At 43.1% G+C, this 26,921-nt stretch overlaps 1 protein-coding gene across 4 annotated transcripts in view; it reads left to right on the top strand.

Moving 5' to 3' along the window:
* LOC140210090 (ubiquitin carboxyl-terminal hydrolase 49-like) overlaps positions 1 to 26,111 on the top strand; it is a 98,575-nt gene extending 72,464 nt beyond the window's left edge. For 3 of the 4 annotated variants that reach the window (XM_072278900.1, XM_072278899.1, XM_072278901.1), the window contains exons 4-7: positions 2,040 to 2,238; positions 7,462 to 7,570; positions 9,367 to 9,587; positions 16,676 to 26,111. In XM_072278900.1, coding sequence (XP_072135001.1) covers positions 2,040 to 2,238; positions 7,462 to 7,570; positions 9,367 to 9,587; positions 16,676 to 16,869 — 723 coding nt within the window. In that variant the 3' untranslated portion in view covers positions 16,870 to 26,111. The remainder of the gene's footprint in view (positions 1 to 2,039; positions 2,239 to 7,461; positions 7,571 to 9,366; positions 9,588 to 16,675) is intronic. The other variant, XM_072278902.1, reaches the window with a different exon arrangement.
* The last annotated feature ends 810 nt before the right edge of the window (positions 26,112 to 26,921 follow it).

The following is a 26,921-nucleotide window of genomic DNA, read 5'->3' as shown; positions in this document are numbered from 1 at the left end:
GCATAGCCCATCTAGGCAGTTTACATTGGTCATGCATTAATTCCAATACTTCAGGATTTTAACACTTTTTCTGTCATTCATTCTTGTTTTTTTCTCCCCCCTCTCTGTTTGGTGGATGTCTGTGAAGAGTAAGAATTTCAGGTTGTATACTGTATGCATTCTCTGATATTAAATTGAAATTGAACCATTGGCAATTAGAGAATCAGAATTAGTTTCATTATCACTGGCATATGTCATGAAATTTGCTCTTTTGCGGCAGCAGTACAGTGCAATACATTAAAAAATGTCAATAAGATATAATTAGAAATATTAAAGAACATGTAGTGCAAAAAAAGAACAAAGTGTGAGGTGTTCAGGGGCTCACGGACATTTTGGAAATCTGATGGCAGAGGGGAAGAAGCTGTTCCTAAAACACGGGTGTGTGTCTTCAGGCTTCTGCACCCCCTCCCTGATGGTAGTAATATGAAAGGGGCATGTGAGAGTCCTTATTGATGGATGTCACTTTCTTGAGCTATCACCTTTTGAAGAAGTCCTCGATGCTGAGGAGCCTAGTGCCCGTGATGGAGCTGGTGGAAGCAACAACTTTCTGCAGCCTTTTCCCATCCTGTGCAGTGGTCCTTCCGTACCAGAAGGTGATGCATCTAATTCGAGTCCTCTCCACAGTGCATCTTTAGAAATGTGCCCGAGTCTTTAGTGATGCACCAAATCTCCTCAAACTCCTGGTGAAGTATGGTTGCTGGCATGTCTTCTTCATAATTGTATATGCAATTGAGATATCAGTTTAGGGCTGTTGTCATTATGTGCCATGTTGATTGACGTGGGTGATCATGATCTTTCCATGACCATGATTGCTCTTGGGAAATTTTTCTGCACAAGTGGTTTGCCTTATAGGCAGTAGCCCCAGTTATTATCAATACTGTCTGCCTGGCGTCAGTGGTCACATGACCAGGACCTGTGATACGAGTGCAGAATAAGTTACAGAGGAAGTGAAAGTGCACTGCAAGCAAGACTGTAAGGTGCAAGGTAATTGTGAGCTCGAGAGTCCATTGTAGCGTATTAATAAGCCGTCTCATAGCTCAGAAGCTCTCCTTGAACCTGGTGATATCTGCTTTCAGGCTTTTGCATCTTCTGCCAGGTGGAAGAGGGGAGAGGAGAGAATGTCCGGATTGGTGGGGACTTTGATTGTGTTGGCTAGCGAGATGTCTAGGCGGAGGCCATGGAGGAGAGGCTGGATTCTGTGATGTGCTGAGCTGTGTTCACGACCCTCTCTGGTGTCATGTAGTCAGTCATGGGCAGGACGGTTGCTGTACCAAGCTGTAATGCATCTGGATAGGATGTTTTCTATGGTGCATTGGTTAAAAATTGGTGAGGGTTGATGGGGAGTTGTCAAATGTTTATGGGAGGGACTCTGGTTGAGGAGTTGTTCACATCATGCATGTAATGGGGTCAGTCAATAACAGAGGAGGGGTGTTGTATCTTGTTGTTTGTGACATTGAGATACATGGAATCTTTCACCCCAGCACCATTTAGTGGAGAGATGATTGACAGTTTTGAAAGAAAATACTTGAAGCAGAGAAAAACGTGGGTTGGAGTAAACGAGGTAGTGGGATAGGATAGAACTTTATTGTCATTGTCAAGACAACGATTGTGATGGTACTCCAGACAATGAAAAAGAGATATTTACAATGCTTGTGGAACGGCTTAATTTTACAAAGATGCCCATGTTTACATGCAACAAGTGACTTTGTTGCTCTCTAACACTCAAAGGCCATTGGCAAGCCGCAGTGTAGAAATACTCAGCTATACAATAGCCCTCGGGAAGAAGCTATCTTTCAGTCTTACTGTTTTGGCTAGGATGTTTCTGTATCTCCTACCAGATGGCTGGAGATTGAACAGACGTCTGGGATGGGGTGGTCTTTAACGATGATTTTTGATTATTGATGTTAACGTGTTGGTGTATTGAATGGCCTTGTGATGTTGTCAGTTGGCATTGTAAGTGTCTGGAACCTGGTTTATCATTGTTTTCCTCCTTGCCACAGGTCACATGCCTGACATGCAACTACAAATCCAACACAATTGAACCATTTTGGGATCTTTCACTGGAATTTCCAGAGCGTTATCATTGTCTTCAGAAGGGTGCGAACCAGCATAAAGAATGCACCCTTACAGAAATGCTGGCAAAGTTTACAGAAACCGAGGCGCTGGAGGGGAGGATTTACGCCTGCGACCAGTGTAACAGTAAGTGATGCACCAGTTTTCCGCTCACTTTCATGTACGTGTATCGCAAGCGCCATGCGGTAATTATTTTTAACATACGCATCGGTGGAGCCAAGTGACACTGTATGTATTTGTTCAGTCCATTGTCGTTCGACTTCCTTGATGAAACACAATCTATAGTGTCTCTATCTTACCACAGCTGCTAAAAGAGTTAGTTCAAAGGCTCTAGCTACTGTATAGAAAGGTCGGCTCCACTTGGTCCTTGCTAGCCAGCATAAAGAATGCACCCTGACTGAAATGCTGGCAAAGTTTACAGAAACTGAGGCCCCAAAACCCACCTGTCGACATCTTAGGATTTCAAAGTAATGGAACATATGGTTTCCTTGGCTGTGTAAGTCCAGGGAAAACAATCTCCGGCCCCACCAAACGTGTGAGATTGACGTGCGAGCCCATCCCAAAACCCCCTGTTTGTGTGGATGCTGCGTGATTTGTTACCCTGTTACAAATGAGTGCCACGAAATAACAGACCGCATACAATTAAACAACTTAGCTTTATAATTCTTAATTTGACTAAAGGGTTAGTTAAAGAAAGAACCAAAAAAAAGGGCCCATTTTAATGAAACAGTCTAATGTGCACAAGTTGGAGCTCACAGTTTCCCCGATGTCAATCCTCCATCAATCACCCCAGGCTTCGTCGAGTCACGGCCCTGCTCGAAGTCGAACCCTACGACCTCTTCTGTCTGGCGTCTTCTCTCTTCATCCCTCTCTAACAAAAGCCCCAAGCCCAACCTTAGTGTTCCTCACCAGAGAAACCTCCCCTTAATCCGACCATCGTAATTGGATGCACACAATTCTCCTATCTCTTATCTTCAACAGTAACCCAAGCACTCCAGTGTGTGGTGAAAACTGCTCAGCGGATTATCGGCACCCAATTGCCCACCATTGAGAATATCTACCATAAACGCTGCCTGGGCAGGGCGAAAAGCATTATCAAGGATGCATCTCACCCTAACCAACAACTTTTTACTCTCCTCCCATCCGGTAGGCGCTACAGGAGCCTCCGCTCCCGCACCAGCAGGCACAGGAAGAGCTTCTTCCCTGAGGCTGTGACCCTGCTGAACCTCACATCACAGCGCTAAGCAGTATTGCACCCATATTGGACTGTCTCAGTACTTTTATATTTGTGTGCAGTAGCACTTACTTTTTATTTGCAGTTATTTTATAAATATTCTTTTGCTCTTCTGGTCAGATGCTAATTGCATTTCATTGGCTTTGTATCTGTACTCGGCACAATGATAATAAAGTTGAATCTAATCTAATCTAATAAACGGAAAATAAGCAGTTTGCACAGATCAGCACAAATTATCTATCTTATCTACCCATCTTATCTATCATATCTATCCTAATCTATTATTACAGCATCACCGGCACCACCCTACTCACCATCAATAACATATATACAGAAAGGTGATAGAAAAGGTGCGATCATAAAGGATCACACCTCATGTTCCATTTGTCCAACTCTCACGGGGGAGGAGGCTACGTAGCATCCACACCAGGGCCACCAGACTCAAAAACAGTTAATTTCCTCAAGCAGTAAAACTGATCAACACCTCCGCCCACTAACCCACCCCTCCACCTCAACTTTATAATTTCCTGTTAGAGTCACCTTATGTATAGACTAGCATCACTTTATAGACATACTATCTATGTATATAAGCTAACTTATGTATTTACATTTATTGTGTATCTTTTTATTATTTAGTTTTCTTTATCTTATTGTGGGTTTTTTGTACTGCGTTGAATGTGGAGTAACAATTATTTTGTTCTACTTTACTGACATTAAACAATCTTGAATCTTGATGTCACCATATATTACCCTGAGGTTCATTCACAGTAGCTACAAAGAAACACAATAGAATCAATGAGAAACTACACACAAGTAAAGACAAACAGCCAGTGTGTGAAAGAAGACATACTGTGCAGATACAGAAAAATAGGTAGTGAGTTCTGGTTAAATGGGACATATTGTGACCAGGACATTTTGGTCCAATTAAAACAGCTGCCCCAATTAGCCAAAGTTTCATGGAAGTAGTTTAAAAAATGTAAAAAAAAAGACAAACTACTATTTAAATGAAATACAGAACAAATTAGAACACTATCAATACTTATACAGTACTATAAAACTGTGTATTAGTTATCGGTGGAGGAATTCATCCAGTGCCTGTCGCTTTGTTCTTTTGATTGACTGTAAATGAACAAAATCAGCGCAGGTACCTAGTGAAGGTAATGGACTGTCTTCGAACAGTGTTTTCAACGATTGCATCCCCAAATGTTACTTTTCATTGTAACATCCAAGATGTTTGTCAATACCTTCATAATTACTAACTTGTTAAAATAGTGAAATTGTTTCATTTTCATTCCCAGTTGTTTCTGGCATCTCCAAGCCTGACTGCTTGAAACCACAGTGAGCAAAACAGCTCTGAATTGTCTTACTGCTTATTTCATGCCAACTAACAGTGACAAAAATCACTGCTTTTTGAATATGAACATATGCAACTGATGCTATTTAAATGCCGTTCGTTCTAAGCACAGTGCTGTATCTAATGGCTACAGAGGTGCATGTGTCTGACGCTATTTAGAAAACTGTTCGGTAACCATCTCCAGCCCCAATTAAGTGCATAGTTTCCTAAATAAACAAGGGGAATTATGATCAATGTTATTAATAATATTGATGACATGAGTTGTAGAGTCCTTGAAAATGGGTCCATAGGTTGTGGAATCATTTTCATGTCGAAATGAATGAAGTTATCCACACTGGTTCAGGAGCCTGATGGTTGGAGGTTAATGACTTTTCAAACAATTTCATCCCCAATTTACTGTAAGAGACTTACTTTGTTATCAAACAGAAATAAAGACACAGACCTCAGTATACGGTTAACCCTTTAATACACGATCATGGAGAGCTGTTTCAAGACTCTGCCAATGTCAGGTTACATCTTAAATGTATACAGTAAATTTTGGGCACAAGCCAACAGCTAAACATACTTGGTCAGCGATTTGAAGAAGCACTTGTTAAGTATCAGCCAGTCTACAAACGTTTCCGTGCGGTGCACAAAATTAGAACTCTACGTCCACATTCAGTTCCCCTATTAGCCAGACGGACTCGGACAAAGGTTAGCAATACCTCATTATTGGCAAGACAGAGTCTATGTCTTATCCTGTTACCCTCATGACCCAAAATGGTGGGCAAAACTTAACTAGTCAAGATTGACAACAAAATTTAATATTCTTCCGCCTAACTGTTCCTGAACCTGGGGAAGTGGGACCTAAGGCTCCTGTACATCCTTCCCAACGAGAAGAGAGCTTTATTTTTATCACCTCTCTTTCCAATTGTGTCTCTTCCACATCACTCTCACAACCAGCACCACACCATTCGTATCATCCAGTCTCTCGTGCACTCCACCTTCTCACAAACATCTCTTTCCCCTGGGAAATACTGAGGTAGTCAAGGCTGACAACAAGATCTAATTTTCTTCCACAGTTCCCTCCTTTTCGATCATCCTATCAACCTTATCCCTTGTCCACCTTTTCAGGACACATTTCTATTTCCTCATACCCAAGGGGTAAAGGCCTCATGTTTAAATAAGCTTCTTCTTCATATTCTGGATCAAGAGATTCCAGTTTAACTTGTGGGGATAATTTTACAGGATTTGCCGGAGGCCAAGCTATCCAAGAACAGGCAGATCATGTGGCCATGACCACTAGCATAATCATTACCAAAATTAGCCCTTAATGAATGAGGGTTCCCCACCATAAATCGGTCTTTTCTCTGCACCCAGTCCTTACCATTAACTAACCTGTCCTGTTTTTCTGGCACCAGAACTTTTCAGCTGTTTGAGTAGCTACATGCAATCTAGGCACAATATGATTTGTTAAATTGTAGTTAGGCATTTACCATCCCTCAAAGCAGTTTCCCTTAAGGAATACCCATCCAATTAACATTTATGTAGCTTGTTCTTCTGTTGATTATCTGTTCCCTGCTGTATCCCATTCCTTCCTTTTGTCTGGCCAGTAAAAGCTTTTAAAATTGCTGATTATTTTATCAAAACATTTTTACTTCTTTTTATCAAAGGGAATTGGCTTTGTGCATAGGAATCCTCAATCCTAGTCAATCTCACTATATATTCCAAAATCCAAAACACTTCGGGCCCCAATCGTTTCGGATAAGGGGTACTCAACCTGTACTTGCGTTAATGAGCAGATATACAGGAGTACCTAAGAAAGTAGCCACTGAGTATATTTTCATATGTGAGATACTTTGCTCTTCAAGAACAGATATAATCCATATTTTTAACAAGTACTTGCAATTTCTTAAGCACATTGCTTTCCATTCTCACTAGACTAAATTGTCCTACAATTGTTTGAACATAGAACACAGAAATCTTCAGCACATTACAGGCCCTTTGGCCCACAATGTTGTGCCGACCATATAACCTGCTCTAGAAATAGCCTAGAATTTCCCTACCGCATAGCCCCCTATTTTCCTAAGCTCCGTGTTCCTATCTAAGAGTCTTTTAAAATATCCTATTGTTCCTGCCTCCACCACCCTCACCAGCAGTGCATTCCACACACCCACCACTCTCTGCGTGAAAAGCTTACCCCTGACATCCCCTCTGTACCCACTTACAAGCACCTTAGAACTATGCCCCCTCGTGATAGCCATTTCAGCCCTGCCTATCCACACGATCAATGCATCTCATCACCTTATACACCTCTGTCAGGTCACCTCTCATCCTCCATTGCTCCAAGGAGAAAAGGCCAAGTTCACTCAACTTATTCTCACAAGGCACGCTCTCCAATCCAGGCAACATCCTTGTAAATCTCCTCTGCACTCTCTCTATAGTATCCACATCCTTCCTGTAGTGAGGTGACTAGAACTGAACACAGTGCTCCAAGTGGGGTCTGAATAAAAGACTGGGAACTCAGCACCATGTGTCCAAGACTTCTAACTGCCAACCAGACCACCTTTCCTTGGGACAGAGCTAATTTCAAAAACACAGCTGAAGCTTGTACTGTCCAAAGGTCTGGAATAACCCATGATCTGAAAAGGCTTCAGTACTTGATGCATTTAACTGAAAGTCTGAATTAACGTTTTAATTAACAGAGATGGAGTGTACTCCAAATACTGGCGTTTGGCCTAACCCTGTGCTGTTTAAAAATAATATTGCTGTTACCTTTCAGGGAAACGGCGAAAATCCTCACCAAAGCCTCTCGTCCTGACAGAAGCTCAAAAACAGCTAATGATATATAGACTACCTCAGGTCCTCCGTTTGCACCTTAAACGATTCAGGTAGGATGAATTTGCTACAGCTTCGAAGGATTCTTCTGGTACCTATCAATTCGTGCAACTCTTGAACATTGATTTGTTAGCAATCCACAAAAATGAACACCACTTTATTGCTGCACAGATCTTCAGGAAAAAATCCAGACTGTATTCTGGTTCTGCTTTAGTGTATCCATGTAATGCATGTGTATTTTTGTGAGGTCCTGAAATAAGTTGTGTAACTTGTGTCTTTCCCCTCCTGTTCAACTTGGCAAGCCACTGGGGAAGACTCCTTGACAGTAGTACCTGTACTTAATGTTCTGCTGCATTAACTGTCAATTTACAAGCCTCAGATTGTGGGTGTAAAAAACCTTGCTTTAGTCAGAGGGTGGTGAATCTGTGGAATTCTTTGCCATGGGTGGCCGTGGAGGCCATATCATTGGGTATATTTAAAATGGAGGTTCACAGGTTCTTGAGTAGTTAGGGCATCAAAGGTTTCATGGAGAATGGGGTTGAGAAAGCTAATAAATCAGCCATGGCGAGCAGACTTGATGGCCTGGTTCTGCTCCTATGGCTTCTGCTCTAATAGATGTGCTTTTAGTGAGAAAAGGGAGTGTCTACTTTAAGAACGCTGTTACTGAGAGCAGGGAGAAGCCAAGCCACATCACAGCACAATCCAATTTCTAAGTAAAATTAATTCAAGGATGGGTTGCATGAAGATTTTGATTTAGTTCTACATCATAGAGTCATACAACATGGAAATGGACCTCCTGTTCCAACTAGTCCATGCCAACCAAGATTCCCCTGTCCAAGCTGGTCCCATTTGCCTGTGTTTGGCCCACAACCTTCTCAACATTCCCTACCCAAGTACCTGTCCAAATGCCTTTTAAAAATTGTCAGTGTTCCTGACTCAACCACCTCCTTTGGCAGCTCAGTCCACATAGATACCACCATCTGTGAAGAAGTTGCTCATCGGGTCTCTTTTAAAACCTCTTCCCTCCCACCTTAAGCCTGTGCCCTCTAGTTCTTGATTTGCCCACCCCGGGGAAAAGAAATACTGTATTCATCCCAACTCGTGATTTTATACTCCTCTGTAAGATCACCTCTCAGTCTCCTGCGCTCCATAGAATGGAGTCCTCACCTCTCCAACCTTTCCCTATAACTCAGTCCCTGAAGTTCTGGCAGTATCCCTGGAAATCTTTTCTGCACTCTTTCCAGCTTAGTAACATCTTTCATGTAGCAGGGCAAGCAAAACTGAAGACAATTCTGCACTGTATCTCAGTAAAAAAAATAAGTGATCCTTCGCCAGGTTTCCATAAAGGCTATAATATCCCAGTTCCTCATAGCTATCCGAGCCCTCAGTTCATCAGACACTTTACCTGTGGCACTTCCACACTTTGAAATCAGTGCAACTTACTCCAACAGAGGTTCCTTAGCTACTGGCTATTCTCCTTGCCTGTCATGTTGACTTACTCCCACTGACTTCCCAGGCACTTCCCAGCCTCTCATTTGCCTCCCTGATGCTTGGAATCCCACCTCCCTTGCCAGTCTAGTTTAAACGACACCCAGTAGCAATATAAAATCTGCCTGGCAGGATATTGGTCACCCTGAAGTTCAGGACCCTAGAATTTGTTGAGTCTTGTCAATACCTCGTGATTCGACCTTTCACCTTCCTGCTCTTCATGGTTAAGTTGATCGACTGTTTTATTTTAAGGAAATGGTAAAACGCTGACTTTGTCTGGTTATCTTGTATAGAATGTGAGGTTGTTTTTACAGGGCATTGATGTACTGTACCCGTGTTCCTTATTTCCCTCTTGATGCAGCTACTGTGTTTTTAGGTGGTCTGGGCGCAACCATCGTGAAAAGATAGGGGTGCACGTCAGCTTCGACCAGGTGTTAAACATGGAGCCTTATTGCTGCGAGGGTTCTTCCTCCATTCTCGGCAAAGAAAGCTTCATCTATGACCTCTCGGCTGTGGTGATGCATCATGGGAAAGGATTTGGCTCAGGACATTACACTGCATACTGCTACAACACCGAGGGAGGTCAGTTTGCCACCAGGAAATTGTAAATGTGTCCATGCTAAAGCTACTTTGGAGCTATTGCCGCACGGTGGCCTAGAGATACGCTTTACAGTGCCAGCAGCCTGGGTTCTATCCCCACCACTGTCTGTAAAGTGCTCCCTGTGACCAACGTTCCCTCTAATTTGTAATGGCCAGGGATGCAAAACTCTTGCGCTGTGCAATTTTTTGCCCGGTGCAACAACGTGTGCACATTGAATTTTTAAGTGGAAGTAAACCTGAAGCTATTCTAAGGATAATAAGCCATTCCTCTTTAAACAAACTAGTAGTTCTTATGCGCTTCATGGCCTTTGCTTAACAGTATAAATAATCCATTTCTAAAATCTGCGGACAAATCATCGCAAACTCCACATTGTCCACAGCGTCCAGAAAAGGAAATGCAATTGTGTACAATCATGAAATATACTTAACATGCCTATGAGGTAGAGGGTGACAACTTTTTTGTGCACAGTTTAAATTTCTTTATGCACTAGTAGCAGAAGATGTGAACGCGCACACCTAGAGGGAACATTGCCTGTGACCGCATGGGTTTCCTCCAGGTGCTCTGGTTTCTCTCACACTCCAAAGACATGTGGGTAACAGTTAGTGACTTCTGGGCATATGCTGTGTTGGTGCCGGAAGCATGGTGACATGTGCAGGCTGTCCCCAGCACATCCTCGGACTGTGTTGGCCGTTGACGCAAGCAACACATTTCACTGTGTGTTTCGATGTTTCAATGTACATGTGAGAATCTTTATCTTCAGAGTTCCTTTTCCCGGTGTGTCGCCAAACTCAGAAGATCCAGCTTCCTTCTCAGTTTGTGCCGGCCTTCCCCCTATCCCGTCAGATTTCTGAATGGTCTGTGAACTCTATCTCACTCCCTTCTTTTCAGTGAGTTGTTATGCCTGCACGGTTCTGCTGCTGTAAAACAAACATTTCACAACATGGCAATAAACCTGATTCTGATTTAAAGTTTAGCTTTATTTGTCACATGTACATCAAACCATACAATAAAATTTGTTGTTTGCAACAATGACCGCAACATAGACCAAGGATGCACTGGGAGCGGCCCGCAAATGTCACCATGCTTCTAATGCCAACATAGCTTGCCCCATAGCTTCTAACCCTAACTTGTACGTCTTTAGAATGTGGGAGGGAACCAGAGCCCTTTGTCACGTACCCCGTGACGGGAATAAAGAACCAGCAGAGATGGAAAACACTTTGGAGTCCAGTATTGCTATAAACTAATAATATTTATTAGTAACTACGCAATACAGTAATATAAATGTACATAAGTCAAACAGATTAGCAATGATTATATATAAAAGTATGTGTGGAATATATCTGTATGAAAACCAAGCTTCTTTAAGTCTAGGGGTAAAAAGATATGGTCTTACGATGTTGAGTGAAGTTCAGTTCAGTTCATGGTATTTAGTTGAGTAGTGATGGAGAGAGAGAGAGAGTGAGTTGAGTCTTCAGGTGAGCTGATGCCGTCGATCTTCTCGTCGTCCTCTGAGATCCTTTACAAGTCACCGACTGTGACTTTAACCAGGGGGACCGGTTTTCCTGTGGTGGAGCTATCACCCCGGCGAGGGTGGACACATAGACAACTCCCCACCGGTCAACCCCTTCTTTAGCAGTGGAATAGCAATTTGGATCGATCCGCCTGATCGATCCTCCAAACCCCACTTTCTCTGCGGGCACAACAATGCTCGTTCAGTGTCCGGATCATGTGTCTGAGGTCTGTATCATCTGACCTCCTATTTATCCCACCAGGCTGAGCATCACCTGTCATTCAAAGTGTCCCTCCTTCCTTTGTCTGTAAAGGAAATGCACAAGCAGGCAACAAGTCCTTGAAGAAATGTCAACAACCTGCTGAAAATCATAACATCAAGTGTCCATTAAATAACACCGCCTTCGGTCACCATAGCAACTTACGAGCTGCTCGGTGCTGTCTCCAAACCCAACTCAGTAGAAATCCAAAGTTACTTCCAATGCCTTAAAGTGACAGTCCAACCGTCAATCTTCGTCTCTCTCTCTCTCCTTTTCAAAAGCAACATATCAGTGGTAAATAACTGTCTGTCTCTCCTTTCCAAACAAACCATCAATGATAAATGTCTCTCTCCAAACAGTTAATAGGGGCACTCCTGGATCCCCTCACACCTTGGATTCATAAGTCACAGAACTGAGTACAGGAGTCGGGATGGTGAAGTTGTATAAGACGTTGGTGAGGCCAAATTTAGAGTATTGTGTGCATTTCTAGTCACCTACCTCAGGAAAGAAATAAATAAGATTGAAAGAATGCAGAGAAAATTTACTAGGATGTTGTCAGGACTTGAGTTATAGGGAAAGGTTGAATAGGCGAGGACTTTGTTCCCTGGAGTGTCAGAGAATGGGGGGAGATTTGGATAGCGATATACAAAATTATGAGGGGTATGGATAGGGTACATGTAATCAAAACTTTTTACATTGAGGTTGGGTGAGACTCGAACTAGAGGTCATAGGATAAGGGTGAAAGGTGAAATATTTAAGGGAAGTTTTTCACTCAAAGGATGGAAAGAGCTGCTAGCAGAAGTGGTGGCTGTGGATTCGATTGCAACGTTTAAAAGAAATTTGCATAGGTACATGGATGGGAGGGGTATGGTCGATGGGACTAGGGAGAATAACAGTTGGGCACGGACTAGATTGGCCAAAGGGCCTGTTTCTATGCTCTAGTGCACTCTGACCCAGAGGAAACCCATGTGGTCACGATGAGATGTATTAACTCTGTACAGACAGCGGTGGGATTTGATGCTGTAAAACATTACGCTAGTGTACTGCCCTGATTCTGATTCTGACTTGGCCCCTGTTACTGGGCTTGGAGTCACAAACGTTCCACTGGAGGAACTCAGCGGGTTAAACAGCTTCTGTCAGAATCAGGTTTATTATCACTAACAATATGTCGTGAAATTTATTGTTTAGCAGCAGCAGTACAACGCAAGAGATAAAAAAAAAGATGACTATTAAGTTGCAAAATAAGTGTGCGGAAAAGGAACAGTGAGGTTGTGTTTATATGTTCACGGACTGTTCAGAAACCTAATGGCAGAGGGGAAGAAGCTGTTCCTAAAACACTGTGTTTGGGTCTTGTACCTCCTCCCTGATGGTAGTAATGAGAAGAGAACGTGTCCTGGATAGTGAGGGTCCTTAGTGCTGGACGCAGCTTCTTGATCACCTCCCCTTGAAGATGTCCTTGATGGTGGGGAGGGATGCGCCTGCGATGGAGCTGACTGAGCCTACACCCCCCTTTCGGTCCTGTGCATCGGACCCCCCCCCCCCCCCCACCAGGTGGTCAGAATGGGGCAGGAGGAGGGGGTCGTCATTTAGGTTTGAAACCCTGTGTCATGACACAGCAGGTGTTGCTCGACCTGTTAAGATCCCCACAGTGGGCTGTTTGCTGCTCCAGATTCCAGCATCTGCAGATGCCTGGGCCTGAGGGCGAACATTGACGGCCCCGAGGCAGGTGCCTGGCTTTTCCGAGGCCATATTCCACCTTTGGAGATGCTCTCGCCTTCCAACCACGTTCCCTGTCAGAATCAGAATCAGGGTTATTATTCACATCAGTAAAATTGACCCTAAAGAGGATGTACCTCAGCTGGAATTTTAAACAGAAGTCATAAGGACACGACCCACCCAGCCAACACACTTTTCGTCCCTCTTCCCTCCGGGAGAAGGCTCAGGAGCTTGAAGACTTGTATGGCCAGATTTGGGAACAGCTTCTTTCCAACTGTGATAAGACTGCTGAACGGATCCCAATCCAGATCTGGGCCGTACCCTCCAAATATCCGGACCTGCCTCTTGGTTTTTTTGCACTACCTTACTTTCCATTTTTCTATTTTCTATTTCTGATTTATAATTTAAATTTTTCTATTTACTAATTTTTACTATTTTTAATATTTATTATTTGTAATCCAGGGAGCGGGAAGCGCAGAATCAAATATCGCTGTGATGATTGTATGTTCTAGTACTAATTGTTTGGCGACAATAAAGTATAGAGCTGTACAGCACCGAAAACAGGCCCTTTAGCTCATGCCAAATTATGACCCTGCCTCATCCCATTGACCGGGACCCAGACCCTATGTTCTATCTAAAGTGTAAAACAGCCTCAAAGTCCATTTTACCTCACATCAAATGATGCTGCCATTCACTTTCACAAAATGCATTACCGTGCAAAGATGGGATTTCTTTACCAAATCCACTAAGTGGTATTGGAACCAAGGCAAGCAGACAATCCGATGTCCTGATCTCCCCAATTCCATTCCCATCCCTATCAGCGATAGCCTGCAGGCACTACCCGGGCACTCAGTGGCACGGGACGAAGCAGTGACCCGGCAGTGCAGGGGTTAACACAACGCGTTACAGTGCCAACGATCAGCGATACCACTGCCTGTAAGGGGTTTGTACGTTCTCCTCGTGACCGCCAAGTACTCCGGTTTCCTCCCACATTCCAAAATCCTACAGGTTAGCATTAGTACGTTGTAGGCTGTGTTGGCGACATTGCAGCCTGCCAAGCACAGTCCTCAATTATTTAATTTGACACAAACGATGCATTTCACTGTACGTTTTGATATTCACGTAAACCTAATCTTTTATGGGAGGCGGTGATCATCCAGTGTTAAAGCTATCAAGTGAGATTGGAGAGGCAAGAACTTTATTCCCTGGAGCCAAACAGACTGAGAGGAAATTTTTTTAAATTAGTATAAAATCATGAGGGCGTAGATAGGGTGAACGCACAGTCCTTTTCCCAGGGTTTTGGAATCAAAAATAGAGAGCAAAATGTTTCAGCGGAGACATTTTAAAAGAGACCTGAGAGACCAGTTCTTCACACAGAGGATGGTATCTATGTGCGGTGAGCTGCCAGAGGATGTGTTTGAGACATGTACCATAAGACATAAGAGCAGAATTATTCCATTCGGCCCATTGAGTCTGCTTCGCTATTCAATTGTCCCTCTCAACTCCATTTTCCTGCCTTTCCCCATAACTTTGACACCCTTATTAATCAAGAACCTATGATCTTCTGCTTTAAGTATACCCAGTGACCTGGCCTCCACAGCTGTCCGTGGCTCAGATTCACCATTCTCTGGCTAAAGAAATCCCTGTTCTAATGGAATGTACTCCTATTCTAAGGCGGTGCCCTCTGGTCCTAGGCTGCCCCACCATAGGAAACATCCGCTCCATGTCAACTCTATCTAGGCCTTTCAGTATTCGATAGGTTTCAATGAGATCCCTCTTCGTTCTTCTAAACCGCTATGAGTACAGGTCCAGAAACATCAAACTCTTCTCATATGTTAAACCTTTCATTCCTAGGATCATTCTTGTAAAATAACAACTTATTTACGGTACAACTTAATCAGAATCAGAATCCAGTTTAATATCACCAGCATATGTTGTGAAAGTGAAATTTATTGTTTTGCAGCACCACATTGAAATACGTAATAAAACTATAAATTACATTAAGTAGTACAGTGCAAAAATCTTACACGTATATAGCTAGTGTGCTTAAGTCCTGCACAGTACTGTAGTAATTTTCTGTATTGCACTGTACTGCTGCCACAAAAAAAGACATTCGATGACATGTGAGTGATGGTAAACCTGATTCTGATATGGGTCTCTATTGTGGACTGAGAGTGGGAAGGGGGCAGGGAGACAGGAATCATGGTTGGGAAAAGGGGACGGGAGAGGACAGGGAGCGGGAAGCACCAGAGAGACATTCTGTGATGATCAATAAACCAATTGTTTGGAATCAAATGACCTCGCTTGCCTGTTGTCTTGGGGCTGCACCCCCCCCCCCCCCCCACCGCCGCTGGCACTCTTTCTCTGCCACCTGTGCCACACCCCTCTCTTGGCGCTCCACCCTCGCCATTCCCAACATCCTTTGCTCCTGCCAGATTTACAAACTCGCTCTCCGCTCCACGTTGACAAATGCTGTACTGTGCAAAAGTCTTAGGCGCCCTAGCGATGTACAGTATGTACCTAAGACTTTTGCACAGTACTGTGTACAAAAATAAGTAGTACAAAAAGAGAGGAAAATACTGATGTAATGTTCATGATATCTGAAGGCAGGTGCAAAGAAGCTGTTCCTGAAGCCTTGACTGTGTGTATTACTTAAGGTACAATAGCAACCTTTAGAAGACAGTTGGACAGGTCCATGGATTGGAAAGGTTTAGAAGATAATTGGACAGGTACATGGATGGGAATGGTTTAGAAGACAGTTGGACAGATTTAGAAGATAATTGGATAGGCACGTGGATTGGAAAGATTTAGAAGACAGTTGGACAGATATTTGGATTAGAAAGGTTGAGAAGACAATTGGACAGTATGTGGATTGGAAAGATTTAGAAGACAGTTGGACAGATTTAGAAGATAATTGGACAGGTACATGGTTTGGAAAGTTTTAGAAGACAGACAGATTTAGAAGGTTATGGACTCAAGTACTGGGAAATGGGACTAATTGGATGGAGCATGGTGGTCGACATGTACCAGTTAGGTCTGTTTACTAGCTGTATAGCTCCACGACCTACTGGGCTGGGAAGGTTCCTGGAGAATGCACAGTATACAACAGATTATCCAGTTATTTCACTGACATTTAATGAACAAATATTATTACTGAAAACAGGGAAGGAGCTTTACAGCAAACAGGACATGTACCGGATTACGCAGCTATTTATGCCCTTTAATTAAAGATAAGGTGGGTGCCAAAATAGTGCAGCAGGTAGCACAGTGCTCTTGCAGCTCAGGACGTCAGAGTCTGGAGTTCAATTCTGACGTCCTCTGTAAAACAAGAAGTTTGTACATTTTTCCTGTGTGCATGTGGGTTTCCTCTGAGTGCCCTGGTTTCCTCCCACATTGCAGTGATGTACCAGTCAGTAGGTTAATGGGTCATCGTAAATTGTCCTGTGATTAGGGTGGGGTTAAATCTATGGATTAGGGTGGCGGGGCTGCCAGAGGGGTCTGTTCTGCACAGTATCTCTAAATAAAATAAATACACTAATGCTTTATTTTACAACCTGTAATACCCTTTTCTGTCTCCTCTTTAGGATTTTGGGTCCACTGTAATGACTCCAAGCTAAATGTGTGCAGTGTGGAGGAAGTTTGCAAGACCCAGGCCTATATTCTCTTTTACACTCAAAGAACCGTGCAGAGCAATGTGGAGTTTGTCTCAAAAATGCATTCTGAACCTCAGGTGCCAACTCGGAATACAGAAAAGAACAGGAGACTGACCTTCCCCTGAATATAAACCGTTACTGGAATCCTCTGAAGCCACCAGGCATCGTCCGGCGGGATTCACGTTGGGGCTGATTAAACACTTGTGTTCTCATGTGGGCTACACAAAATGCCCTGGGGCTCGTTTACTGAAGCGTATATAGCTTTCCTATGCATACAATGGTAGGGTTTAATTCTGTACTTGTCAATTAAAAAAGTGGTCTTTTCAAAGTGTCCATCTGCCCCAAGCAGGTGATATGGCTGTCTGCTATATTAACAGTTTTGCCGTCAGGTCTCTCTGGATATTATTTTCATTGTTGTAGGTTTTGTCTCGTAATTTGTGTTACTAGTTGGTCTTTCAATGCCACCATTTCGCATTCTCATCTTCATCCTCCATCTCCCAGAAGGTGCCTTTGTTTGCCACTTGGTTCATTCAGTGATGCAGGTACACAGGTTTCAGCATTTTCCCAATGTAAAAGACGTTCCCCCGTGGTGCCGATCACTGACTGTGTTCACGCAATGACTCGGGCTGTCTGGCCTCTCACACTGAATGTTCACTACTTAGCACAGGCTCCAGCAGACCCTCTACGACTGACTGCCAAAGTCACAGAGCAACAGGGAAGCCTTGTCCTTTTTGCTCCCGCTACGTGACTTCACACTTCCACCAGAAAGACTTGCGTTGTGATGAGTTACTGTCACAGCACCAGTCCGCTTGCCAGGGACACCAGCAGCTCCTCCACGCAGCCCGCGAGGAAGTCACCTTCTATGGTAAAGTGAAACCCTGGCCAGATTCAAAACACGTGAGTGTTGGGAGCAAACGTGGGTGAAGTGATTTCGCACTAATGGTTCCGTAATGAGGCTGCTGGATTTTTTACAAGAGTAGGAATTGTTAGTATTATGGACGAAAGAACTCTGCCACTAAGGCAGTGTATGTGTAGCTGATCATGCAGCTCTGTAAATGTAAATTAAGAATTTTTGAAATAAATGTGGGAGATTAAATCATTTTTATTCAATGTGATCTTGTGTGTGAGTATTGTAGATTACTGGTTTTTGCTTCTGAAAATTGTGAGACCTCTGTGTTCACTATATTTTGGTTCACTGTAAGGGTTTTGTAAGATGCAGGGGACATTGTTCAGAACAAAATAGGAAATGCAACATTTGACTGCCCAGTCGCCTGTAAAGTAAAAAGTTTGAATGTCCACTGAGCTTTCAGAGAAGTGTACCTCAAAGGCCGGTTGTTCCAGAGGGGTTGAACATAGACGGCTAGAGTTCCTGTGTTACACACACAAAATGCTGGAGGAACTCAGCAGGTCAGGCAGCATCCATGGAGGGAATAATCTGCTGAGGCAGTCTTGATGAAGGGTCTTGTCCCCCAATTTCTGGCATTTCAGGCAGCAGTGGTGGTCCTTCATCTGTGACGGGGTTCAGGGCATCCTTCATTGTGTCAGTAACTTCCTCTCTGTTTTCACTACGGTCAGTCATGCAAGTCCCAGGTGGAGACTCGGGAATACCGTCACTCTCAGATGCAGGAGGATTATTGGATTCTTCATTGCCATTTCCTTAACAGTTTTGTTTCACCAGTCAGGGTTGTTAGCCGTGGGCTGAGCCCCTGAACCTGGAGGACCAGTGGACCACTCTTAGTCTGACCTCTACCCTTTGACCTGTTTGGCCTGGGTGACCCTACCAAGAGCCAAAGCATAAAGCCCTGACTCCAGCCAGCATTGCTCTCCAAGTCATTGAGGCATGCAAGCCTCCAAACCACGGCATAGTTGTGATCCTCTTGGAGGTTGTCCCAAAATGTTGACTGTTTATTTCCCTTCCACAGATGCTGCCCGACCTACTGAGTTCCTCCAGCATTTTGTGTGAGTTGCTCTGGATTTCCAGCCTCTGCAGAATCTCTTGTGTTTAGGAGTTCCTGTGCTCGTTGATGGGGTCAGTTAACTGGTGTGATGGTGGCAGTATCCCAAGACTGGATGGGTGCCGGTCTCGGTGACTCTTGCACGAAGTTGTGTGCGTGCTGTCAGTCAGATCCGGGTGATGCAGGATGCGCAGGAGATACGCATCAGAGAAGGGAAATAAGTGTGTGTTAGTCGCTGTGTCAGCAGTTCAGAACCAAGAGCTGCTCTTGGGTTTTGGTACTAGGTTAGTGAAGGATTAATGAAATACCTTTTGTTTCTTGACTTTTTGTACTGTACAGCAGCTAATTTAGGTATAGTTTCATCAGGGTTTTCAATATTACTGAACTTGTTGTTTGTTTTTGCACGTGAGTGGTTTCAAGATATTAAAAATCTATCTCTCCGTCTTTATTCTGTCCTGAAAGCACTCACTCAAACTAGACACTGTGCCATGTCTGTGAAATAGATCTCAGCCAACGTCCTTTTCTTATCCTCCGTCCGACAGCTTAAAGTGCAATCGTTAGACAACACACTGAATGGCCACTTTATTAGGCACAGGAGTGGAAACCGGAATGACCGTCTACTGCTGTAGCCCATCCACTTCACGGTTCGACATGTTGTGCATTCAGAGATGCTCGTCTGCACACCACTGTTATTTGAGTTACTGTTGCCCTCCTATCAGCTTGAACCAGTCTGGCCAAACTCCTCTGACCTTTTCATTACAAGGCGTTTTCACCCACAGAACTGCTACTCATTGGATGTTTTTTGTTTGTCACACCATGCTTTGTGAAATCAAGAGTAGGCGTTCCTAACCTTTTATATCTCAGGGACCCCTACCGTTAACCAAGGGGTCCATGGACCCCAGGTTAGGAACCCCTGCACTAGAGACTACTGTGCATGAAAATCCCAGGAGATCAGCAGTTTCTGAGATACTCAGGCCACCCCGTCTGGCACCAATAATCAAACTCAAAGTCAAAACAATCACAATCAAAGTCACTTAGATCACATTTCTTTCCCATTCTGATGTTTGATCTGAACAACAACTGAACCTTTTGACTGTGTCTGCATGCTTTCATGTATTGAGTTGTACCATGTGATTGGCTGATTAGATATTTGCATTAACAAGCAGGTGTACCTAATAAAGTGGCCAGTGAATGTAGAGAAGGCAGTTCAGTGTTTGTGGAGACTAGACGTTTAATTTCACTTCCCAATTTAACTTCCCCCATATTCATTATTGCATTGCAAAGCATCTTATCTCAATCACTCCTTCCCCCTCATGCTTTCTACCATAAAACTCCTTGAGCTTTATTTGTTTTCAATATCCACTTTCACTTCATGCAGCCAGTTTGAACAGGTTTAATGCCTTTTGCTCTGCTTCTTCTTGTAAGGTGATTCAGACCGCACGGGCTGCTTGTTACATGGCTGACTACTTCAGCAGTAAAAGCACTGTATTCTTTATTCACCCTCTGTATGTCCCTTCTCTGCCTTGCGGCAACTGCAGCACTCTCGACAAGCAGCGATGCCAATGCAGAATATAGAACAGTACAGCACAGTCCAGGCCCTTTGGCCCACAGTGATGTGCCGACCTTCTCTCCTACTCCAGGATCAATCTAACCCTTCCCTGCCACATTGCACTTCATTTCTCTGTCATCCATGTGCCTATCTTAGCTAATGTGTCTGTCTCTACCACTGCCCCTGGCAGTGTATTTCACGCACCCATCACTTACCTCTGACATCCCCCCCTGCACTTTCCTCCCAATAACTTAAAAGTTTTGCCCACTTGTATTAGCCGTTTCTGCCCTTGGAAAAAGTCTCCGGCTGTCCAGATGTTCAGACCGAACATCAGAATGGGGAAGAAATGTGATCTAAGTGACTTTGACCGTGGCGCCAGACGGGATGGTTTGAGTATCTCAGAAAATGCTGATCATCTTGTATGCTTCAATCAAGTCACCTCTCATCCTCCGCCTTTCCAAAGAACAAAGCCCTAGCTTGTTCAACGTGTCCTCATAGGACATGCTCTTTAACCTAGTTAGCATCCTGGTAAATCTCCTCTGCACTTTCTGTAAAGCCTCCACGTCCTTCCTATAGTGAGGCACCCGGAAATGAACACAATTCTCCAAATGTGGATTATATGGAGCTGCAACATTATCTCATGGCTCTTGAACTCAATTCCCCCGACTAATGAAGAACAACGCACCATAAGCCGCCTTAACCGCTCTCAACTTGCACAGCAACTTTGAGGGATCTATGGTCGTGAACCCCAAGATCCCACTATTCCTCCACACTGTTGACGAATCCTGCCATTAGCCCTGTAAGCTGCCTTCCAAAGTGAATCACTCACACTTTTCCAGATTAAACTTCATCTGCCACTCTCCCAGCCCAGCCCAGCATCTTGTTAATGCCCCATTGTAACCCACGCCAACCTTCGTCACACTCCACAACACTGCCAACCTTCGTATCATCTGCAAACTTGCTAACCCACCCTTCCACTTCATTTATAAAAATCACAAAGAGCAGGGGGTCCCAGAGCAGATCCCCATATGCAAACCTTTTGCATTCTATCGGTATTATCAAAAAGGCACAATTTGAACCATATCTCAGCAATAAACTGGATCAGCAATGATAAACCCAGTGAATGTTTTAACTGTGATGCAGAAGTGCTGGCGTTGAATCCAGAGAGATCACTTTTTTTTCTAATGTGAGTCTAAGTCCACTCATCTGTGAGTCTGTGCTGAATGCAAATCTTTACACATCAATGAGAGAAGGGCTGGTCCCTGCGTCTGGGACCCACATGTTAGTTGTAACTTTGTCCCCTGCATCTGTAATCCACTTAGATGCACAAGAGCTATATGGGTTTCTGTAAACGAGTCCTGAGCACACCTAACAGGTACGGCTAGTGCTTGCTTTGAAGGTTTTTTAAAATCTCCTTTTACCCTTTCGGATTGTGCGACTGGTTTTGTGTTGCGTCCAATTTCCTTTGCAGTCCTGAGACAAGGTTGTAATCAGCGGCTTTTTCACAAGCACTGGAACTGTATGTGTTCTTCTTTTTCCAGCCCGACACTGGTTTTAGGTGGAGCTTCAGACCAATAAACTTTGTCTCAACACATTTCGGGCAAGATCTGTAATACAAACTCGGTGCTAAAGATTCAATTAATCGAAAGCTCACCATTGTCTAAGTCCACACGAATATGTAAGACGTAACATTTTATTTTACACCCTCAAGATGCCCCTCAGTTAAAATCCAGTTTGCCTGTTGGTAGTAGTGAACAGGAGGGAATGTGAAGTCAGGGGCACAAGAGATTGCACATGCTGGAATCTGCAGCAACAATCTGCTGAAGGAACTCAGCAAGTTGTGCACCATCTGGTGGAGTGTGTGGTTTGGTAGAAGAAATTGTTGACCATTTATGACGAGGCCCTGAATCAGGATCAAATCCTGACCAGGAACATTAACAATTCTCTTCCCCTGTACCCCCACCTCTCCACTACCACCACCCCATGGATGGGATTTTGGTGCTTGACCTGCTGAGTTCCTCCAGCTGATTGGTAGTTGCTGCAGGAGGATTTATTAAAATAAAATCTTGCCCCCAAACTAAGTATTTTTCCCCTTGAGTCTTCCTCTGTAGTTCATTTTGTCTATGGTTTCTACTGCAGTCGATAGTTGGTGCGAATGTCCCAAATGGCTGGGTGTCAAAATTACAGAGCAGGAACCTACCAATTAACTCCACAATTAAAACTGAAATTACCTTCCTTAGTTATTTCTACATTTTCTCTGAATCCTTTGATACCTCTTCCACTGTTTCCCCTCCTCCTTTAAAAACTAAATCACTGGAGGAAGACAGTAGGCCAGGCAGGGTCTGTGTGGGGAAATATTGCAGTCGGCCATTTCAGTTCGAGACCATTAATTTTCTGCAAGATGCAGATGTGCTGAATTCCTCTAGCATTCTCTGCGTTGCTCCAGGTCCCAGTATCCGCCATCTGGTGCATCTCCTTTTCAGTGCAAAGCTTGAATTCGCCGTCCATCGCAGCCTTTTGGAGCAATGTTCTGCCAACGTCCGCTTGTGGATTAACAGCATCCTGATTTCACCTCCTAATGAAAACTCTCATTTTAAAATTAATTTGCGCCACATAAAATCCATGAAACTGCCTTTCCCAGCATCTAGTCTCCAAATTTCCATGATTTCTTTTGTGCCCACAGCTGTAATCCTCTAATTCTGGCCTTCTGCTCTTTCACTGTACACGGCTGTAACTCCGTCTGTCTCAAGACCTAAGCTCTGGAATTAATGCTTTAAACCTCTCCATCTCTGTTTTAGTTGTCTGAAATCTTGTGTTGACCAAACCTTGGGTAAGCTCGTTAGTCTCAAATGTTGGCTGATAGTATCACTGTGAAGTGGTTGGGGGAGATTTACCTTGTTAAAGTTATCCTATCAATCCGTGCCATAGGAAAGAACTCTGTACTCAGAGAATCCTTTAAACGACTTGAGCACTGTTTTTATCTTCACATTTTGCATAAATCAGGATTATTGAAAAGATTATTGTCTGCTTTTAATTAATTTGCTAACTCAGATTGAGATTACAATTTCCCCTCTATGCCATTATAAATGTGTTTGAATTCAAATTATTGAACAATTTGGATTCTGAATGATCCGAAAGGGACTCGTTTTGCACATCCTCTAAGATTCATCTTTCAGATCTAAGCAACTTAGGGACAAATATTGGTTATATGTGTACTGGTGGGAGTCCATTGTGGCAGAGGTGGACTGATTAGTTTCATTTTGTGTGTTGTCTACATGTCAGAGCAATGGAAAGGGCTGTAGTTCTTTTTACCTTTTTATAGAAGATTTGGCTCATCTTTTTGGGAAAGTATTGAGGCCTGTAATTTTTTTTAAAGTCAAGCTTTAAACAAGAATATCCAAAATAAGGATTGTAATTTTAACGTTCTGCCACATGATGCCAGCAGTGAGCATTCTTAAGTTGTGTCTGATCTATGAAGCAATAGTTATGTTGAACTACAATATTCAAAAAAAGTTCTTGATGTGAGGGGAGGGGTGCTGAAGATAGTCTTTAAGAATTTTTTCTTTATCTTTATTTAAAATATTTCCCCTTCTCGTTTTCATGATGTGCTCCTACCTCTAACAGAACACACTGCCCATGTGTTCCCCGGTGACAGATTATAATTCCCCGTTTGCGGAATTGTCTTGTAAGGAATGTAGAATTCTCCCATTTGTCCACCTGAATACAGTTCTCAATAGCTGCTTCAGCATTAAACCCATCTGTCAGCTGCATTGGAAAATTGCATTTGCTACCTTTTCGTACGTGTTAAATAGAGACTTACCGTAAATGTACTCCTCTTCTGAACCCCCATTTGCTGCATTAATATAAGGGGTTCATAGCTTTTGGTTAATCTGTGACGTGCTGTAACCTGTTAGACATTTCAGTCTACTGCCTAAGCTAGACATCTCTCCCCAACAGCAACATCGCTCTGTAATAATTACACATTCTGTTTCTCAGTGTTCGCTTTAAATCCTCCTGTTCGTTTTGGTAAGTCTTGTTGCATACCTGACTAGTTTTCCTAGACTCTCATTCATGTTAGTTTTATTTTTAAATTAGATTATAGCCTACTTGTAGACGGCTTGATATTTTTTGAAAATATATTAATTTAAATGTTTCCATTGTCGTGAACACTACAATAATTGGTACAAAGAGAATTGTATCTAAGACTTTGACAGGTATATTGTATGTTGTACTTTTCGTTTGTGAGGACTGTCTTCATTCCCTTCACGCACTTGCACTCTATACTGCGGCAGCTGAGACGAGCATGTATTAAGCCTGGAGGAGACACAGTCTTTATTGTGAATACCCACTGTCACCTTACAACTTGATGTCAAGGACTGTCACCTTCTGGATTCAAACAACACAAGACTGTGATGGTGCTGACTGCTCTTTGCATCTGTGAATACGAACTGTTCTTAACCAGCAGATTTTAAAAAGAACACATATATACTAGTGTACATTTTTGTGAACTTCATAATGTAATATATACATGAAGATTGTTTTTTTAAAAAAAATTGTCTGGTTTCTTTTATGTCATTGTTTTTATAAAAACAAGGTTTTACTCAGGCCTTTTGTTACCAGGTCCGCAAGGAGGTGTCGTCCAAGTTCCCTCCTATCGTTTACTGCCCTGCATTTGGAAAGCCCCAGATACACAGGCAGGGGGGTGGGGAGGGGAGGGGAGGGGAAGGCTTCGATACCATCCTGAGGAGACCTCTTTTGTCATTGAATGGAAATTATAACAAGGCCAACTGGTTAGATTTCAGTTGGTCCTAGGGCAGCCAAGTAAACGATTGGTCTTTTTTTTTGGCATCTGTTATCCTCACAACCGCAATGGGAGGTGCCCAGAAATCAGATGCATGTGGTGGGTCTGGGACGGGGAAGAAAGCACCAACTTGTACCCAGTCCAGTTGGCGCACAGAATAAATCCGGGAGCTTGTGAAGATTTGACCGTTTGAACTGATTGAAAGCTGCAAAACACGAGGTAAATAGAAACCAGCTTCACCATTGTGGACGAGGTACCTGTCATTATTTTCCGTATAAAGCTCCTCAGCTAATTCCAGACATGAACAAGCATACTGGTTTCCCCGGATGAGATTCGCCGCTGTGTTAATTTTACAATTCAAAGGTTTTAAAATTTTTTTTTTTACTGAGTGTTGAATAAGTCCAATGTTGTTAACGTGGCTGATGTTGTACAGCCGTGTAATAAGTTATGTGAATAGGAGTGCGTTTTTAAATGCTACTCAGCGATATTAACCAGCAGAACGTTATTAGTCTGAGTTTCAGAACAATCACTGTGTGAGAATAGTTAGGCTGACAGCACAAAATATTTTAGGAGGAACATTCCAAATTTCAATCCTCATTCCGGATTTGCAAATATTTATGTAAATGCCTGTGTAAATGGGGCTGGAGAAATGTCCATTCAAGAAGAGAAAAAGAAATTGTTTTAAGCACATGCATGAGTTTATTTTTTTGTTTTGGGATTTTTTATAGATAGTGCCATGAGCCCTTTGAAGGCACGTGGTAGCAAGGAGTGTGGCTGGAGCTGCTGTGGATCGTATCGTTATGTTGGATGTTCAGTAGCAGGTTCTAAATGTTAGATTAGGGCACTTTGTGTGTTAGCAAATGTGGCTTGGTATTTACAGCACATTGAATCAGGGTGCAATCCCGTACTGTCTTGGTATGTCAACCAATCTGGATTTCATATCCTGTGATCTGATTTTTTTTTAAATAGAAATGATTTTTCTAAACTTTTGTCTTTCTACATCTATTGTTTTGTAAGTTAAAAGTTCCTAATGAAAAAAAAATAAAGAGTACAACTTTAGAATTTAACAGTAATAAAATGCCTGTCTCTAAAGCATTTATTCTACTCCGATTGTCTCTCATCTCCATGGTAACAATTTGCACTGCTGCAGCCTCACATCATGTCATTAGATTTTCCAAATATTCTTCATGTTAGCTTGCAGAACGTTACAACACAGTAAAGGCCTTTGGAATGCAATGTTGTACCAAACTTTTTGAATTGAATTGACTTTACTTCTTACATCCTTCACATACACGAGGAGTAAAAATCTTTCTGTTATGTCTCCATCTAAATGTGCAATGTGTAAATTATAGTAATTTGTAATAAGTATTATGTACAGTAAGATATACAACAAAACAGTCAGTATAACTTAGAAATACAATTGTGTCAGCGTAAGTTAATCAGTCTGATGGCCTGGTGGAAGAGGCTGTCCCAGAGCCTGCTGGTCCTGGATTTAATGCTGTGGTACTGTTTCCTGGATGGTAGCAGCTGGAACAGTTTGTGGTTGGGGTGACTCGAGCCCTTTTTACTTACCTATCGCTGTAAGTGTCCTGAATAGTGGGAAGTTCACATCCACCGATGCGCTGGGCTGTCCGCACCACTCTCTGCAGAGTCCTGTGGTTGAGGGAAGTACTGTTCCCATACCAGAGAGTGATGCAGCCAGTCAGGATGCTCTCAATTGTGCCCTGTAGAAAGTCCTTAGAATTTGGGGACTCATGCCGAACTTCATCAACCTTCTGAGGTGAAAGATGTGCTGTTCTCACCACACAGCCGGTATGTACAGACCTACTATTTTAAACGACTTCAAGATCAATCTGACCCTTCCCTCCTACA

The sequence above is a fragment of the Mobula birostris genome, chromosome 14, assembly GCF_030028105.1.
Source record: "Mobula birostris isolate sMobBir1 chromosome 14, sMobBir1.hap1, whole genome shotgun sequence".
Taxonomy (NCBI): domain Eukaryota; kingdom Metazoa; phylum Chordata; class Chondrichthyes; order Myliobatiformes; family Myliobatidae; genus Mobula; species Mobula birostris.
This window is presented reverse-complemented; position numbering and strand designations above follow the sequence as displayed.